Genomic DNA, 16,906 nt, shown 5'->3' on the forward strand with positions numbered 1-16,906 from the left:
TTCCCAGTGGGAGATGTGAAGGAGAGGTAAGCATCTCATCTATTTTTAAAATCAGGAGGAACAGCAGCTGTTGTATTAAAGCTTGTTAATTACTTATCTCTGGTACAGCCATAGACTTCTGCCTGGAGAGCCCATGAGACCCCCCCCCAACCTGGTCTCTTCCCTTTAGCCCATGTATCAGGGCTCAGAGGCACAGATCACTCTAAATAGTAGTGTGTGCACACTACTTCTTGCTTCTGAGACATACATCCAAATTCAAGATGCTGTTTGATCTCTTTCACTTTCTTTCACTTTTTCTAAATATCCTGCTTGAAAAGTGGAGTCCGGAAAATCTCTGAACAAGGTGACTCTAGACCATTCCTACAGCCTCGATTCCCACCACACCCAGTGCAGCATGTACCTGCTCTGTCACAGAGGACAAAGGGACCTCTCAGACTCCCACTGACGCCCCGGGAACTGAGAACACTGGGGGCTCCGGCTCTTTACCTCCCACGTGAGCAAACGCCACCTCTCCTCTTACTGCCCTTCACAGAATTGGGGAGGTGAAGTAACACACAGAAACTGGCCACGACTGAGTGCCTCTGCTTACAGCCTCAGATCACCCACACAGGCACACACTCACATGCACACACTGATAGAAGCCAATGCCTGTAGTGTTGAATCCACACTATTTTGAAGGATGGCTTCTTTGGCAAGGTCTTTGGGTAAACAGAGGTGGAAAGTGAGCTGGGCTGGCCTGGAGGGGTTCATGTTCTGAAGTCAGACACTTGTTCAAACCATCAGATGGAGAGCTGAGTGAGCTCAGGACAGGGCTGGCCAGGACAGGACAGGTCAGAGGACCCAGCTAAAGAGGAGGTTCCTGGGACACCACTGATGACAAAGGGCTGAATCCCAGGTCACACAGGACAGGGAAGGAGCAGAGAGGTTGTCGACACTTGGGAAAGAAATGGTGGCAAGTGGAACAAAGACAAGATGGCAGACCCCTTGGACAGCTGGGCCGGGGGCAGAGCTGAGCTTCCTGAGGACTCAGGAGGTTTGCCAGTCCCTAAAGACCTTGGGAGGGCTCACCTACCACCCGCTGGTGAAAGGCGAGGCACTGAAGGCCAAGAGGTGGGGGAGGGGTGGTCTCTTCACATCTGAGCCTCCCTGTCAAGTCAATGAGTCACTCTGAACCTCAACTCAAAACCAGGGGGTTGTTCATAATAAGAATGGCTGCTGTGAGAAATCGAGACAGCAGATGTGAAAAGGTTTCTGGCATCTATCAACCGAGATGGCACTAAACAAACACTGCTTCTTTCAGTTGCCAAGGGAACAGACACCCCCTCTATCCTCTTGACATCGTGTGTTTGCCCAGCTACCACTCTGTTTGCAGAACCCATGGCCGTGAACCTCAGCTTGACCCTTATTCCTGGTGTCTTGTAAAAAACACTGACCATATGTGTCCAAAGAGTGAATAAACAGATGAATGAACGGCTGACACGAGCTTTCTGATGCTGGTTTCTGCTCCTGGAGATGCTGCTAATTGAAGGACTTGACAAAGTCACTCCACTTTCCTGAGTCTTGATTTTCTTATCTGAAAAAGGAGGCTATTTTTTAGACTGCTGCTGCTGCTAAGTCACTTCAGTTGTGTCTGACTCTGTGTGACCCCATAGACGGCAGCCCACCAGGCTCCCCCATCCCTGGGATTCTCCAGGCAAGAACACTGGAGTGGGTTACCATTTCCTTCTCCAATGCATGAAAGTGAAAAGTGAAAGGGAAGTTGCTCAGTCATGTCTGACTCTTCACGACCCCATGGACTGCAGCCTACCAGGCTCCTCCATCCATGGGATTTTCCAGGCAAGAGTACTGGAGTGAGGTGCCATTACCTTCTCCATTTTTAGACTACAGATAACCTCAAAGGCACCTCCACTCCATTTGTTTATCACCTGTTCAGGCTGTCATACCTTTTGAATGAACTGAGTCAGAAACACTGTACTCTGCAATGCTGAAGAACACAACGGATAGAAGAACTTCTTCAGGAGTGCCAGGGAACATCAGAAAGACAGAAAGGAGCCAAAGCTGAACAAAGTCTTAAAGACTCACCCCAAAGATCTCTTGATTGGCCCACAGATCACTATAAAATGCACCAAAATCCAAGTCCAGACACTGACCTTCAGCAGAACCACTCAAGTTACTGATCAATTCACACACACATCATCTTGACTAACACAATAACACTGTGAGGTGAGAACAACTATTGTCCCATTTTTCAGATGGAAAAAAGAAAGAAGTCAAGATAAGTGACTTGCTTGTTGAGTGAGAGAGGGAGGTAAAATTCAAACCCAGGCAGCCCCACCCCCAGAGTAGCCACGTTCAAGAGGATCCAAGAACTCCCATGAAAATTAATTTGTTTTGTTTTAAAAGTGCATGTTAGCACTTTATGCCAGCCTTCAGGGATCAGTGGAACATTGCTATGAGGCCCAGCAGGAGCTGGGGTCACCAGGCTGATCTCTGAAATAGCCGGCAGCTCATGGACAAGAGGACAGAATTCCCTGGGGGAAATTGTTCAGCTTCCCTGAGTCTTTGAGTTTCCTAATCAGATCATCTTTTAAAAAAAAAAAAAATTTACTCTATTCACAGCAAAATGGATAGATCTAGAGCATATTACACTAAGTGAAGTAAGTCAGAGAAAGAAAATATCATATGATATCACTTATATGTCGAATCTAAAAAAAATGATACAAATGAACTTATTTATGAAACAAATAAACTCACAGACTTAGAGAACAAATTCATGGTTATCAAAGGGGAAGGTGGGGGGTGGGGGGGCAGGTAAATTAGGAGTTTGGGATTAGCAGACACACACCACCACAAATAAAATAAACAGCAAGGACATACTGTATAGTACAGGGAACTATAGTCAACATTTCATATTAACCTATGATGGAAAAGAATCTGAAAAAGAAAACACACACACACACACATATATATCACTTTGCTGTACACTTGAAACTAACACACACATAGTAAATCAATTATACTCCAATAAAGTTTTTTTTTAATTACTCTGGATGTAAAGTGGAAGAGAGGTTGGAAAGCACCGTGATTAGATCTGTGAGATCAGTTAGAAACATGCTGCGCAACGCCAGCTGACCCAAGATGGTGGCCTGCACTGAGGCTGCAACGATGGACGTGGAGAGATGCTGTCAAAACCACAGGGATCGGCGACCAACAGGCACGGCAGGGCAGCAGAGAGCAGAGGGAAGTCACAGAACTGAAAGAGCAGATGGTTGGTGGCAACGTTCCCTACAACTGGAAACTCTGGGGAAGACAGGGCTCAGGGGCAGGAGACTGAGGAGTGTGTTTCTGATGTGCCTTTTGGGTGCACCTGGGGAATGTCTGGGAGCAGGTGCTACTGGGGAACTCCAGGAGAGGAGGTCTGGTGAGTTTTGTTGGTTTGGAGTTTTCCTTCCTCCCTTTTTTATAGAGTGCTCTGCTGCTACAATGGTGTGCTTTAAGACAACAGGAATTAACTACATAAGGAGGAAAAAGTCAGCACACAATTGTGGGTGTAGCATCAGACTGAGGGTCAGCACCCCTCTGAGTGCAGCCTTGAAGCTCTAATTCTACAAATCTTGATTTTCACACATAAACTAAAGGGATGAGCTCTAAAACCTCTTGAAGTTTGGAAGCACCGCAATTCTACCTTCATCTGAAACTGCCTTTGTACCTTCTGTTCCAGCTGTCACCATTTTTAAAAATGACGTCTATTTCCTGACAACTTGGTTTATTGTTGTCATTCTCCTAGGAGTAAAAGTCAGATGCAGTTGAGAAAAATAAGTAAATTTCAATAATCATGAAAACAGGAGGACCTCCCTGGTGGCTCAGTAGGTAAAGAATCTGCCTACAATACAGGAAACCCAGTTTCAATTCCTAGATCAGGAAGATCCCCTGGAGAAAGGAATGGTTACCCACTCCAGTATTCTTGCCTGGAAAATCCCATGGACACAGGAGCCTAGTAGGCTACAGTCCATGGGGTCACAAGAGTCAGACATGACTTAGCAACTAAACCACCACCAGCAACAGAAGGAGGTTGTAGATGAGATAAGATGGGGTTGGGGGATGTGGGCAGGCACACAAATTACATTATAGAATTCTATTTACTTCTCAATGTGAGAGATTTCCTATTCCTTAAAAGGAGAGGGCATGAAGTCACGAAGCACTACTATATAGCATTTCTAGGTTTTCAGGTCCCAGTTTTCAGTAAAAATAGGATTTCAGCATCCCATTTACTGACTGATACTGGAACTACATGTTGGGTCCATAGTGTTGGCTACATTTTAGAACTCCTTCACCTTTCAGTTGAGGCTCCCTGCTTCCCCTTTAAGATCACCTTAAAATGGCCACAAAAGTCATCACATGTCCATTCAGCAAATATTTATTGAGTATAGAATTTGTACCAGGAACTATGCTAAGAATGTAAGGTACCTCAGTGGAGAAAACAAAGAACCATTCTTGCACTAAGCTTTTGTTCAACTGGAGCAAACTATAAACAATAACCAAAATAGATGCATGATAATAAGTAAATATGCTATACTCTGTTAGAAATTGATCAGTGCAATGAAACAACATAACAAGGCAAGGGGGCACCAGGTGGGATGAGTTGCAATTCCATAGAAAGTGGTCAGGATGAGGCTTTTAAAGAGAGGATGATGTATGGCTAAAGACATTAAAGAAACAAAGAAATGGGCCATGAGACTGTCCAAAGAAAGGATGACCCTGGCAGAGGCCCTGAGGTCATTAGAGTGTGCCTGGGACATCCCAGGAAGAGCAAGAAGGCCAGTGCGGCTGGAATAGTACTCCCTTTCAGGGAGGCCAGAGTAAGTGAGGGGAGAGCAGGAAGGGGGGAGGTAAGGAGATAACATAGGCAGACAATGATTTAAAAGATGGGACATCATTGGAGGGTTTCCTCAGAGATGGGTTTGGAGCAGAGAAGTCAGATGCTCTGGTCCATATTTTCAAAGGAGCAGTCTGGATGCTGCTTAGGAAACAGATGAAGAGGATGCAATGATGGAGGCCAGAAGCCCAGGTAGAAGCTACTGCAGGGACACAAGTCCCAGATGATGGGGGTTTGGGGTGGGGTCAGGTGGGGGCAACGATTGGCTTCTGGATATAAAACAAAGGCAGAGCCGATGCACTGGTTGAGAGAGAAGAGTCACAGATGCCTTCAAAGTGTCTGCCTTGAGCCTCTTGATGAAGGTGAAAGAGGAGATTGAAAAAGCTGGCTTAAAACTCAACATTCAAAAAATGAAGATCACAGCATCTGGTCTCATCCCTTCATGGTAAATAGATGGGGAAACAATGGAAACAGTGACAGACTTTATTTTCTTGGGCTCCAGAATCACTGCAGATGGTGGCTGCAGCCATGAAATTAAAATACACTTGCTCCTTGGAAGAAAAGCTATGACAAACCTAGACAACATATTAAAAAGCAGAGACGTCACTTTGCCAACAAAGGTCCATCTAGTCAAAGGTATGCTTTTTCCAGTAGTCATGTATGGATGTGAGAGATGGACCATAATGAAGGCTGAGCACTGAAGGACTGATGCTTTCCAATTGTGGTGCTGGAGAAGTCTTGAGAGTACCTTGGACTGCAATGAGATCAAACCAGTCAATCCTAAAAGAAATCAGTCCTGAATATTCATTGGAAGAACTGATGCTGAAGCTGAGGCTCCAAAACTGATGCTGGGAAAGATTGAGGGCAGAAGGAGAAGCAGGGCAGGGATGAGATGGTTAGATGGCATCACTGACTCAATGGACACAAGTTTAAGCAAACTCCAGGAGATAGTGAAGGCTAGGGAAGCCTGGAATGCTGCAGTCCAAGGGGTCGCAAGGAGTTGGGCACAACTTCACGACTGAATGACAACAAAGACTGAAGCATGGAAGGGTCATCACCTGAGGAAGTGAAGGCTGCAGGCAGTGTGGATCAGGAGTTGGGGGAGACAGTTCAGGACAAGTGCAGTTGTATATTTGCTCACCTTGTGATGTCAAGTAGGCCATGAAATTTATGAGGCTGAAGAGCAAGAGAAAGCCCCAGGCTGGAGATAAATGGGCACCCTCGGCACAAGAGGATATTTTAAACCATGGGGCTGGATGAGACCACCGGAGTACAACGAGGGGAAATAAATGAGGCCAAGGCAGAGTGAGGAGATGGAACAAGCAAAGGAGGGACCAGCGAGAAGGAGAGTCCGGAGCATCCAGTGCCCCAGAAGTGGGCAAGACCAGCAGTGCAGGCAGCACAATGAGAACACAGACCTGACCTTGGAACCCACATCTCTCAGGTCATCAGTGACTTAAGTGAGAACCATCTCGTGGAGCCAGGCACCAGAGTCTGATTAGAGGGGATTTCAGATGAAGAGGAGACAAATTTAGGAGGACAAATATGGAAAACCATCTCGGGCAGAAGAGCCAAAGGAGCAGACATGGGACAGTGAAGGGAACGGGCTTATGATGGTTTGGAAGATCAGAAACAACAGCCTGTCTGGGTGTGTGGGGGCTGAGTTGGCAGAAGGGGAAAACACAGAGAGGGTGAAAGTACAACCTGAGCAAGGAGCTTGCTCTGCAGAGGTTAGAAGAGCTGGGATCAAGCCCCCAAGTGGAGAGGCCGGCCCTATGGGAGCCCCTCTGGTTCCTTTGTACAGTCTCCAGCCCAGCGGAGGACTTGGGGTTCATGTCCTAAAGGGAGGGGGTGTGTGGTGTGGGAAGTCTGTGGAAGGGCCAGACGTGCAGCCTGAACCCCCAAGGGAGGGGGCACCTGCCTCCCTCTGAACACAGACTGCATCCCTCAGGCCAACTGACTGCCTAGGGGCGGCAGTGCTGATTGTGACCAACACATGTGGTGTTTCCAAGAACACTTCAGCTATGTGACCTTGAGCTAGCTGGTCATGCTCTCTCTGCCTTGGTTCAGTTCAGTTCAGTTCAGTCACTCAGTCGTGTCCGACTCTTTGCAACCCCATGAATTGCAGCACGCCAGGCCTCCCTGTACATCACCAACTCCCGGACTTCACTCAGACTCACATCCATCGAGTCGGTGATACCATCCAGCCATCTCATCCTCTGCCGTCCCCTTTTCCTCCTACCCCCAATCCCTCCCAGCATCACAGTCTTTTCCAATGAGTCAACTCTTTGCATGAGGTGGCCAAAGTACTGGAGTTTCAGCTTTAGCATCAGTCCTTCCAAAGAACACCCAGGACTGATCTCCTTTAGGATGGACTGGTTGGATCTCCTTGTAGTCCAAGGGACTCTCAAGAGTCTTCTCCAACACCACAGTTCAAAAGCATCAATTCTTCGGCACTCAGCCTTCTTCACAGTCCAACTCTCACATCCATACATGACCACAGGAAAAACCGTAGCCTTGACTAGACGAACCTTTGTTGGCAAAGTAATTTCTCTGCTTTTGAATATGCTATCTAGGTTGATCATAACTTTCCTTCCAAGGAGTAAGTGTCTTTTTTTTTTTTTTCTAATTTTATTTTATTTTTAAACTTTACATAATTGTATTAGTTTTGCCAAATATCAAAATGAATCCGCCACAGGTATACATGTGTTCCCCATCCCGAACCCTCCTCCCTCCTCCCTCCCCATACCATCCCTCTGGGCCGTCCAGTGCACCAGCCCCAAGCATCCAGCATCGTGCATCGAACCTGGACTGGCAACTCGTTTCCTACATGATATTTTACATGTTTCAATGCCATTCTCCCAAATCTTCCCACCCTCTCCCTCTCCCACAGAGTCCATAAGACTGTTCTATACATCAGTGTCTCTTTTGCTGTCTCGTATACAGAGTTATTGTTACCATCTTTCTAAATTCCATATATATGCGTTAGTATACTGTATTTATGTTTTTCCTTCTGGCTTACTTCACTCTGTATAATAGGCTCCAGTTTCATCCACCTCATTAGAACTGATTCAAATGTATTCTTTTTAATGGCTGAGTAATACTCCATTGTGTATATGTACCACAGCTTTCTTATCCATTCATCTGCTGATGGACATCTAGGTTGCTTCCATGTCCTGGCTATTATAAACAGTGCTGCGATGAACATTGGGGTACACGTGTCTCTTTCCCTTCTGGTTTCCTCAGTGTGTATGCCTAGCAGTGGGATTGCTGGATCATAAGGCAGTTCTATTTCCAGTTTTTTAAGGAATCTCCACACTGTTCTCCATAGTGGCTGTACTAGGTTGCATTCCCACCAACAGTGTAAGAGGGTTCCCTTTTCTCCACACCCTCTCCAGCATTTATTATTTGTAGACTTTTGGATCGCAGCCATTCTGACTGGTGTGAAATGGTACCTCATAGTGGTTTTGATTTGCATTTCTCTGATAATGAGTGATGTTGAGCATCTTTTCATGTGTTTGTTAGCCATCTGTATGTCTTCTTTGGAGAAATGTCTATTTAGTTCTTTGGCCCATTTTTTGATTGGGTCATTTATTTTTCTGGAGTTGAGCTGTAGGAGTTGCTTGTATATTTTTGAGATTAGTTGTTTGTCGGTTGCTTCATTTGCTATTATTTTCTCCCATTCTGAAGGCTGTCTTTTCACCTTGCTAATAGTTTCCTTTGATGTGCAGAAGCTTTTAAGGTTAATTAGGTCCCATTTGTTTATTTTTGGAGTAAGTGTCTTTTAATTTCATGGCTCGGTTACTCATCTGTAAAGAAGGTTGGATTGCATCACTGACTTGATAGACCTGAATTTGAGCAAGCTCCAGGAGTTGGTGATGGACAGGGAAGCCTGGCCTGCTGCATTCCGTGGGGTTGCAAAGAGTTGGACACGACAGTGACTGAACTGAACTGCACTGAAAAGCAGGAAAGTGGGTAGTCACCTCCTGGGGAGTAGTTGTGAGCATTTAAGGAAGTAATACTTGTGAAGCCCTTATCTCGGTGTCTGGCAATTAGCCTTGGCCATCAGTGTCATGGACGTCCCATGTGGCTCAGTGGTAAAGAACCCACCTGCCCATGCAGGAGACACAGGAGATGGGAGTTAGACCCCTGGATCGGGAAGACCCCCTGGAGGAGGCATGGCAATCCACTCCAGTATTCTTGCCTGGAGAAATCCATGGACAGAGGAGTCTGGCGGGCTACAGTTACTGGGATCACAGAGTCAGACATGACCTAGCAACTGAGCATACACACCTGAGCACACATGAGCACCATTCCTCCCTGGACCTGTGAGTGAAGACAGCAGCCTGGCTCCTCTCCAGTCCCATTCTGAAATTCACTCTGGGTGCTATTGGAAGCACCCAGAGGCCTCACCTTGTCTCCTAATTTGCACTTTCACAGTTTCTTACTCTCACATACAAGCAAGACAGCATCACGGACTACACCTCTGGCTGAAACCTGCACTCCATGACAAACAAGCTGTGAGGTCTTGGGCAAGCCTCTGGGTCTCTTTGAGCTTTATTTTCATCCTATGTAAATGCCAGACCAAATAAGCTCAAAGGTGCCTTCAAGTTCTGTAGTCACAAAACATGTTTTTCCTTAGAGTATAAAAGGTCTTCATTATATAAAGAAATAGAATTGGGGATGGTGGCAAGGGATGTGTTTTGCAGAAAACTGTTTCAGAGCACACAGAGGGTGGAGCTGAGTGTGTGCTTGTGCTCCTATGGAGAGGGCTTTGGGCAGGTGCTGAGACCAGATCCTGAGTGAGATGAACCTCCCATCCCAGCCCAGCGGCCACATGGACATGCACACCAGACAAGGTGGACATCTAAGCACAAACGCAGCCCTATTGCCAAAGGCTCCTTCACCCTCAAAGCCCAAAGCCCACCGTTATCCCCCAAATCAGAGGGAGTCTGTCCCACGGGACTGAGGACTGGCCCTGCTAAATCCAGGCTTCAGAAAACAAGCTCAGTCCCTAATTTTCCCACCTGAGAAGGTAGCTTTTCTGAACATGACCCAGCACATTCAGAGAAGCTGGGATAAGAAAACATATCCGCCAAGAAGCAGCTCCATCCAGAAATGAAAAACACTGTGCAAAATAAGATGCCATTTTGCAGATCAACCCGGCTGTGACCATTCTGCAGCAGACACCTCTTCCTGTGTTCAGGTCAAAGCTTCGTTCAACATTTGTAAGTTTCACAGTCATGTGAGGCCTCGGCTCTGAGTGCTGCTAAAGTTCGGTGCAATAAAGTAGAAAGTAAGAACTGATCCTCCTGGAGATTGGGAGCAAGATGGCTTTGTATGTCAGTGTGACAGTGGCTGAATGGGCAGATTCTGCCAAAAAAAAAAAAAAAAAGTGTTTTGTTTCCACACAACCCTGCAGAACAGGCTCTTCCAAACCCCCATGAGATGCATACTAAAGTCCATATCACAAAATGCATCTGTTCCTTGGCCATCTGAGGAATGCAGTGACGCTGAGCTGGGATTGGGCTTAGGACACGCACTCAGGGAGACGCACCTTGGACCAAGACTCAGTTCAGCGTTCCACATCCCAGGGGCTGCTTGAGAGGGTCTTGACTTAAATCATTCCCAGTTCCCAGAAAAGCTCCCAGCATCCTTCATGGATGACGCATCCAACCACCCTCCAGTGTGCACTTGGAGACCTGAAGTGCAGACCAAGGACAGATGGAGCCAACAGACAGGGTCACCATGGACACCAGGGAAGAAATGCTGTTCTCTCAGGGATCCCCCACTCAGCAGAAGGGCCAACAGGTGTGTACAGCAGGCCAAGCTTCACAGTGATTTCTGAGCTGAATCTGGTTTCTAAAGACTGGATTCTATCCAGAACTGGGTGTTTCCTGGGGGTAGAGCTGCAGCCACTGCAGCAATGTCTTTGTAGTGAGTTGAGTGCCAAGCTGCTAACAGGGTCTCAGGCCAGCCAGACTCATCGTGAACCCAGGGAACTCAGTACCGGAGGGACGGGGGGCATTGGTTCACCCAAGTCTCTGCACTAAAAAGCACAAGAATGGGACTTGAGGAGGAAGAGGGGACTCTTACAAGGGACTGACGGATGCCAGCAGCAAGGCCCCCCTTGAAGCCCCCATGGCCACAATCCTCTCCCAGGAGGCAGCTCACAAGGGTGGACTGAGACGGGGGCTGCCGCCTGGGATCTGACGACACTGGGCTCTCCCCCTCGCTCTGGTGTCTGCCGGCTGTCATCCTTGAGACAGGTCCCCATCCCTCTCTAAGCTGCTGTCTCCTTGTTTGTGAAGTGGCAATGGTGACACCCACCACTCCATGTGGATGCTGTCTCCTGACATGAGAAGATGCAGCTGCACATGAGTTAGTGCCTCAGGGTAGGTGCTCAAGAGATGGTGTCTATTATGGCTCGGGTACCAAATGGGGCTTCATCCGTGGTGGCATTTATGTTTAGACAGGGAAGGCTGCAGGACCTTGTGTTCTGCCTCTTCCTTCCTTGCTCCCTCCCTGACCTGGGGAGTCTCAGCCACACCATCAAAGATCTTTCAAAAGCCATCACCGAGGTGGTCCACAGGCACTTCTAGGCTCCCCTCAGTTATCTGGACACTCTTCTGGCAGGGAACCTTCCAGAGCCTGCCAGTACCTCAGGATGTCTCGTGGCTTGATATGATGGGAGGCCACAATCTTCTTATAACGGCAGGTGGTGAACGGTAACCCTTCAGGGAAGAAAGTCTGCTCAGAGTGAAGTTCCTCCAGTCTGATCTTCAGTCTTTTCAGGCAGAGCCCCACAAAGACATCTTCCAGTTTAATGAAGGGCACGCTATTGGCAACATGGTACACCTCACCCGCCACGTCGCTAGAGAAAACGTAGCCAGTGCCAGAGCAGAAGGGTGGGTACTTGTCCCACGGATATTCGTACTTACTGACAAACCACTTATTGAACCGTTTCCTGATGGGATACTCGTTCAGTTTTAGGAAGCCGGTGAAAAACCGAGTTGTTCTGTTTTTCTTCAGGAGCAGTTCAGTAAGATAGTAGATATTGACGAACATGTCAGAGTCTGTTTTCATCACAAAAGTTGTCTGTGGACAAAAGCTGTAGATCCACTGCATCCCCATCATGGTCTTCAGGGTCAGATTGAAATAATCATCTGTGAAGTCCTTTTGGATAATATCACGAAACTTCTGGCTCTCCTTGGCTACTTCTCTTGAGATGTGTTTACTGGGAGAAGTTCCCAGGAGAAAGAATGTTTTTATCCGCTTTCCCTTTATGATCTTTTCTTTTCCCCATGTGCTCCGGATGACCAAGCGGACAAACCACTGCTCATGAGATGAAGCTACCAGCAGTATAAGAAAGGGGGGATCCTGCCCACAATCTATATCTGGGAGCTGAAGGAAGTCCCCAAGTTCATTCTTGAAAATCACTGGTTCTCCTTTAAAAGGATTCAGATCCTCCAGGTTATAATACAGACAAAAGACTCCCAGGACCATCAGGGAAATATATACCCATCTCATCTTCATGTAAGCCATCTGAAAGGAAAACAATCAAATGGTTAGACCTCAAAAAGCAGGAGTATAGCTTTGCCCTGGGTGGCTGAGATGGGGGATGAGACGAGACCCATGCTTCATAGCTCAAGTTTTAGAAACTCTGGAGTCTTGTTGCAGACACAAGTGGAGTGATGAGATTCCACAGGGAGGCAGAGATGAGTGCCACCGTCTCTCACTCCCTGGTGGAAGATTGGGACCACAGGAACCAGGCAGTGGTCCTGGCTCCTTCAGGGCGGGAGTCTCGGATCCCTGATCTAGAAGGACATGGAACCACACAGCTCACTAGGTCTGTCCTTCCAGTTCTGCCCTTCTCTGACTCCATAATGGCATCTAGCTAGAGAACCTGCAAGGCTGGAAAGCATATGTCCTAGACCCAAATGTACAGACCCCTGGCATTCTTCTTTGACTGATTTAAGCACCATTTCATCACTCCCAGAAAGAAGCAAGACCAGTCTTCAATGTGTACTACTACCTTGGAATTCCATCTGTGCAAAGCAGTGGCTTTTTTTTTTTCTTTTCTTTTCTTTTCTTTTTTTTTTAGGTTACTTTTTAAATCTCCTATTCTTTCACTGGACTTCCCAGGTAGCACTAGTGATAAAGAACTCACCTGCCAATGCAGGAGATGTAAGAGGCATAGGTTCAATCCCTGGGTGGGGAAGATCCCCTGGAAGAGGGCATGGCAACCCATTCCAGTATTCTTGCCTGGAGAATCCAATGGACAGAGAAGTCTGGCAGGCTAAAATCCATATGGTCCCACAGAGTCAGACACGACTAAAGCGACTTTACATGCACGCATGTTCTTTTGCTCACCTATCTCTTTTATTCTCCACAAATCCAGGATCATCCATGTCAGCATTATAACATTAAGAAAGCAAATAACTCACCCTTTTCCTGGGTAAGATGAACCTCTTGTTTGAAAGCTAAGCCAAAGGGTGGATTCCAAGAGCTGTCAGCATATGACATTCAGCACAATTAGGTCTTGGGCTTGGTTTATTTGCCAGAAAGTGATGATTCTCTGCCTTGGGAAGCCCTATAAGGAAAAACCAAGAACAGTGTTATTCAAATTGCTCATGCCTCAGCAGCAGCTCTTTACTATTTGCTGTGCTGAGGCATTTGCCATAGTGCCGATGCACTACTCATCGGTAGGACATTATTCCCCAGCCTCACTTTTCTCATCTGTAAAATGGTCCAATCAAGACACATCCCACCACATGGTTGCTCTGTTGACAATAATACGAGCATGCAAATATCTGAAAATCCTTTTAGCTTAGTGGGTTAGGACAGCATTCCAGAACTTTTTAAAGAGACACAGCAGACAACTAAGTCAGTTACAGTCACATAGTAGAGTCCATGGCTGATGTTTAAAGGCTTAACATAGGGAGGAAACACATCAATTCTCAACTCAATGTCTGTGTTTTCAGAATATCATGCTGGATAAGAGGACAAAAGGGCAAGAAAAGAAACCCACTGTGTGAAACAAAGAAGGGTCGGTAATTTTGACAGCAAAAGAGCACTTTGAAATTTCATTAAGGAAAAATCTGTTCCAAATACATGCCCCATAAAAGAAATGGAACAACTAGCCGACTCTCTGGAGGTCAACTTAATCCAGCTCTTGTTCTCCTGGGTCCCCCAGTGGAGCTCGTAATCAGCTGGAGCCCCCACCAACTTCAGAGAAATCACCCCAGGAGGCAAATGGACTTTGAGAATGATGCTGAGCTGATGCTGTAAGAGGCTAAGAAGTCTGTCCCTTTTTTTGTGAGACTGTACTTGCAGGGCTAGGATGTGTAGTCTCTTTCGGCGGGGGAAGGGGGAAGGGAAACCAAATTGCATTTTCTCCTGCAGTATGCTTTAGAAAGAAACATAAAAGCCAATGCAGGCAAAAGATGCTCTTTTTCAATTCTGCTACCTTTCTCGGATAAGTCTGCTCTTCCTCAGCAGTTGTTTCAATAGTAACCCTCGGATCTCATCCCCCATCCTGTGCCCTTTCCTGGGACCCTCCATATGAATCTCAGTCCCCAGGAAGGGATGCTCAGCATCCAGGGGGCAGGAAGAGCGCCACGCCTGACCATCCGACTGGCCAAAGCTCGCTGGGGCTGTTTGTTTTCATGTGCGGTTGGAAGAAACTTCCTGCCTACAGTGCAGAGACCAAGAAGCAAGCTCTCCAAACGTTCTACTTTGCACCCCCAATTACATCTGCACCTCTGATTGAGTATATGGTGCGTCACCAGGACCCAGAATCCAACCCTCCTCCTGAGGTTGCAGCGCCTGGAGACAAAGGCATCAGAGGTCCACAGCCTGAGGGCTGGGAAGCCAAGGGGATGATCTAGAAAGTTAAGTTTAAGGGGGCTGGTGGGAGGACCGCCTGCTGAAGGGAAAGATCTGGAATAGACAGCAACGGTCCACTCTGAGGCCAGAGACAGTGCCTGGGGCTGAAGCACACAACCAAGGGGCCTGTGACCTCGAAGGAAAGAGAACTGTCCAGCCTGCTGGATAGGCCACAAGGAAGATGTGGTATTCAAGCTCATTCTTGAAGGGCAGGTGTGATGTGACAGGTGAGAACAGGGATTGGGAATCCCAGCCCCAGGACTCACAGAGGACAGTGAGCAGTTCAGAGGGCTGGGTTTCACCTTCAGCACACCTGCTCCAGACCCGCCATCCTCATACATCTGAGAAGACTCTCACCATCCCCCAGGCCATTGGAGAGCAGAAGGGCATTGTGGGGAAAGCAGAAAGAACAAGCAACATGCAGCCTGAACAACCCAGAGGCTCTCAAACTCAGGTATAAGAATCTCCCAAGAGGCTGGTTAAAAATGCAAGATCAAAGCTTCCATTCCTTTAAAAAAAAAATGAAATAATGCCATTTACAGCAATATCGCTGGACCTAGAGGTGAAGTGAAGTAAGTCAGGAAGAAAAAGACAAATATCACCCAGTGTCACTTATATCTGGAATGTAAAATATGACACATGTGAACGTATCTATGATACAGCAAGAGACTCACGGATGTAGAGGACAGACGCGGAGTTCCAAAGGGAAAGGGGTTAGGGGAAGGACAGACTGGAGTTTGGGATTAGCAGATGCTAACTATTATATACAGAATGGATAAACAACGAGGACCTACTGCATGGCACAGGGAACTGTATCCAATATCCTGTGATAAACTGTAACGGAAAAGAATACAAAAGAGAATGTATATACAGATAAAGCTGAATCACTTCAATGGACAGTGGAAATTAACATAACATTGTAAATCAACTATATAAAACTATATTCATTTCAATAAAATAAATTGTTTTTTAAAAAAGGTTCCATCCCACACAGACTCATATAACGCAGGTCTGGCACCCAGGAATCTGCATTTTAGTGTGTCCCCGGTGATTCCACTCTAGGCTGGCCCCTTTGAAAACACCAGTGGGCATCACTTGGATAAAGCCATGTGAATGAAGCTCTCTACAACTGCCCCAAGCCCATGCTAGGCCACAGCTCTCAGCGCCCAGCCAGAGTCCAGCCTCGGCCCATCGGAGGAGGGCCAGGAGTCAGCGTCTGAAGCTACGGGAGCAATACAGTTCTTGCAGGGCAATGACTGTGTGTCAGCTTGCCAGAGCCAGGAGGTGCCTGAAAATCTGGTCAGACATGCTGGTTGTGTCTGTGATGCTGTTTTTTGGATGATATGAAAATTTGAATCAGGAGTCTGGATAAAGCAGATTGCCCTCCCTAATGTGGATGGAAGCTCAGAGTCTGAACCACTGGACTGCCAGGGAAGTCCCTAGAAAGATTTTTCGTATATTATGATGCTTTTTTAATGTCAAAACACCACAATATAGAGAAAATTTAAAACAGGATTAACACAACCCCAGGAAGTCTGGGCTTTACTTTTTCTGCAAACTCTGAAGCCTGGACGGCTGCTGGCCTGGAAGGCTGCTGTAACATACCAGTTGGCCAGACATGAAAGGCAGGCTTCCAAATCAAAGTATGTGGTTGCTATGATGATGCTCCAATATTTCAATAATTGCCAAATCAGTATGCACTCCATTTTCCATTTTAGATCAGTTTAAGACGCTGCAGAGCAGATTCGTAAAAGTCCTCTTTTGTTAACCTCAGGCACCCTGCTTGGATGGAAAGATGGAGGAATTTGGAAACAAAAGATCTTGTTCACATCAGGCTAGATCACAAGAGAGTGTTATTTGAGACAAAGTATTTAAATACTAACCACTTGTGTCTATGTCTCCAACTGGGGAGAACCATGCCTGCCTCTCAATATGGTTGGAAACCATTGGATATCTGGTGGCAATTACTTCTGTCATGACTTTTTGGAGCTTACGGCAGGTCACTCCAAAATATGTTTCAATGGCATATGGTTTACTTTGAATTACAGTTATTTAATAAGCAGCCAGTGCAAGGGACACTCTGACCCTCCTTACTGTCCCCCCAAAATCAAAAAATCTCTCATGTGAAAGGTGCCCTCTCTG

General features: G+C 46.7%; 1 protein-coding gene across 2 annotated transcripts in view; it reads right to left on the reverse strand.

The window, feature by feature from the left end:
• Positions 1 to 8,167: 8,167 nt before the first annotated feature.
• B3GALT5 (beta-1,3-galactosyltransferase 5) overlaps positions 8,168 to 16,906 on the reverse strand; it is a 43,985-nt gene continuing 35,246 nt past the window's right edge. For both annotated transcript variants that reach the window (XM_086341873.1, XM_086341779.1), the window contains exons 2-3: positions 13,324 to 13,469; positions 8,168 to 12,421 (exon numbers count right to left, since the gene is read on the reverse strand). In XM_086341873.1, the coding sequence (XP_086197999.1) occupies positions 11,486 to 12,421 (936 nt within the window). In that variant the 5' untranslated portion in view covers positions 13,324 to 13,469 and the 3' untranslated portion in view covers positions 8,168 to 11,485. The remainder of the gene's footprint in view (positions 12,422 to 13,323; positions 13,470 to 16,906) is intronic.

The sequence above is a fragment of the Bos grunniens genome, chromosome 1 (genome assembly GCF_055505025.1).
Source record: "Bos grunniens cultivar Pamir isolate PY7600 chromosome 1, Bosgru_T2T1.0, whole genome shotgun sequence".
Lineage (NCBI taxonomy): Eukaryota > Metazoa > Chordata > Mammalia > Artiodactyla > Bovidae > Bos > Bos grunniens.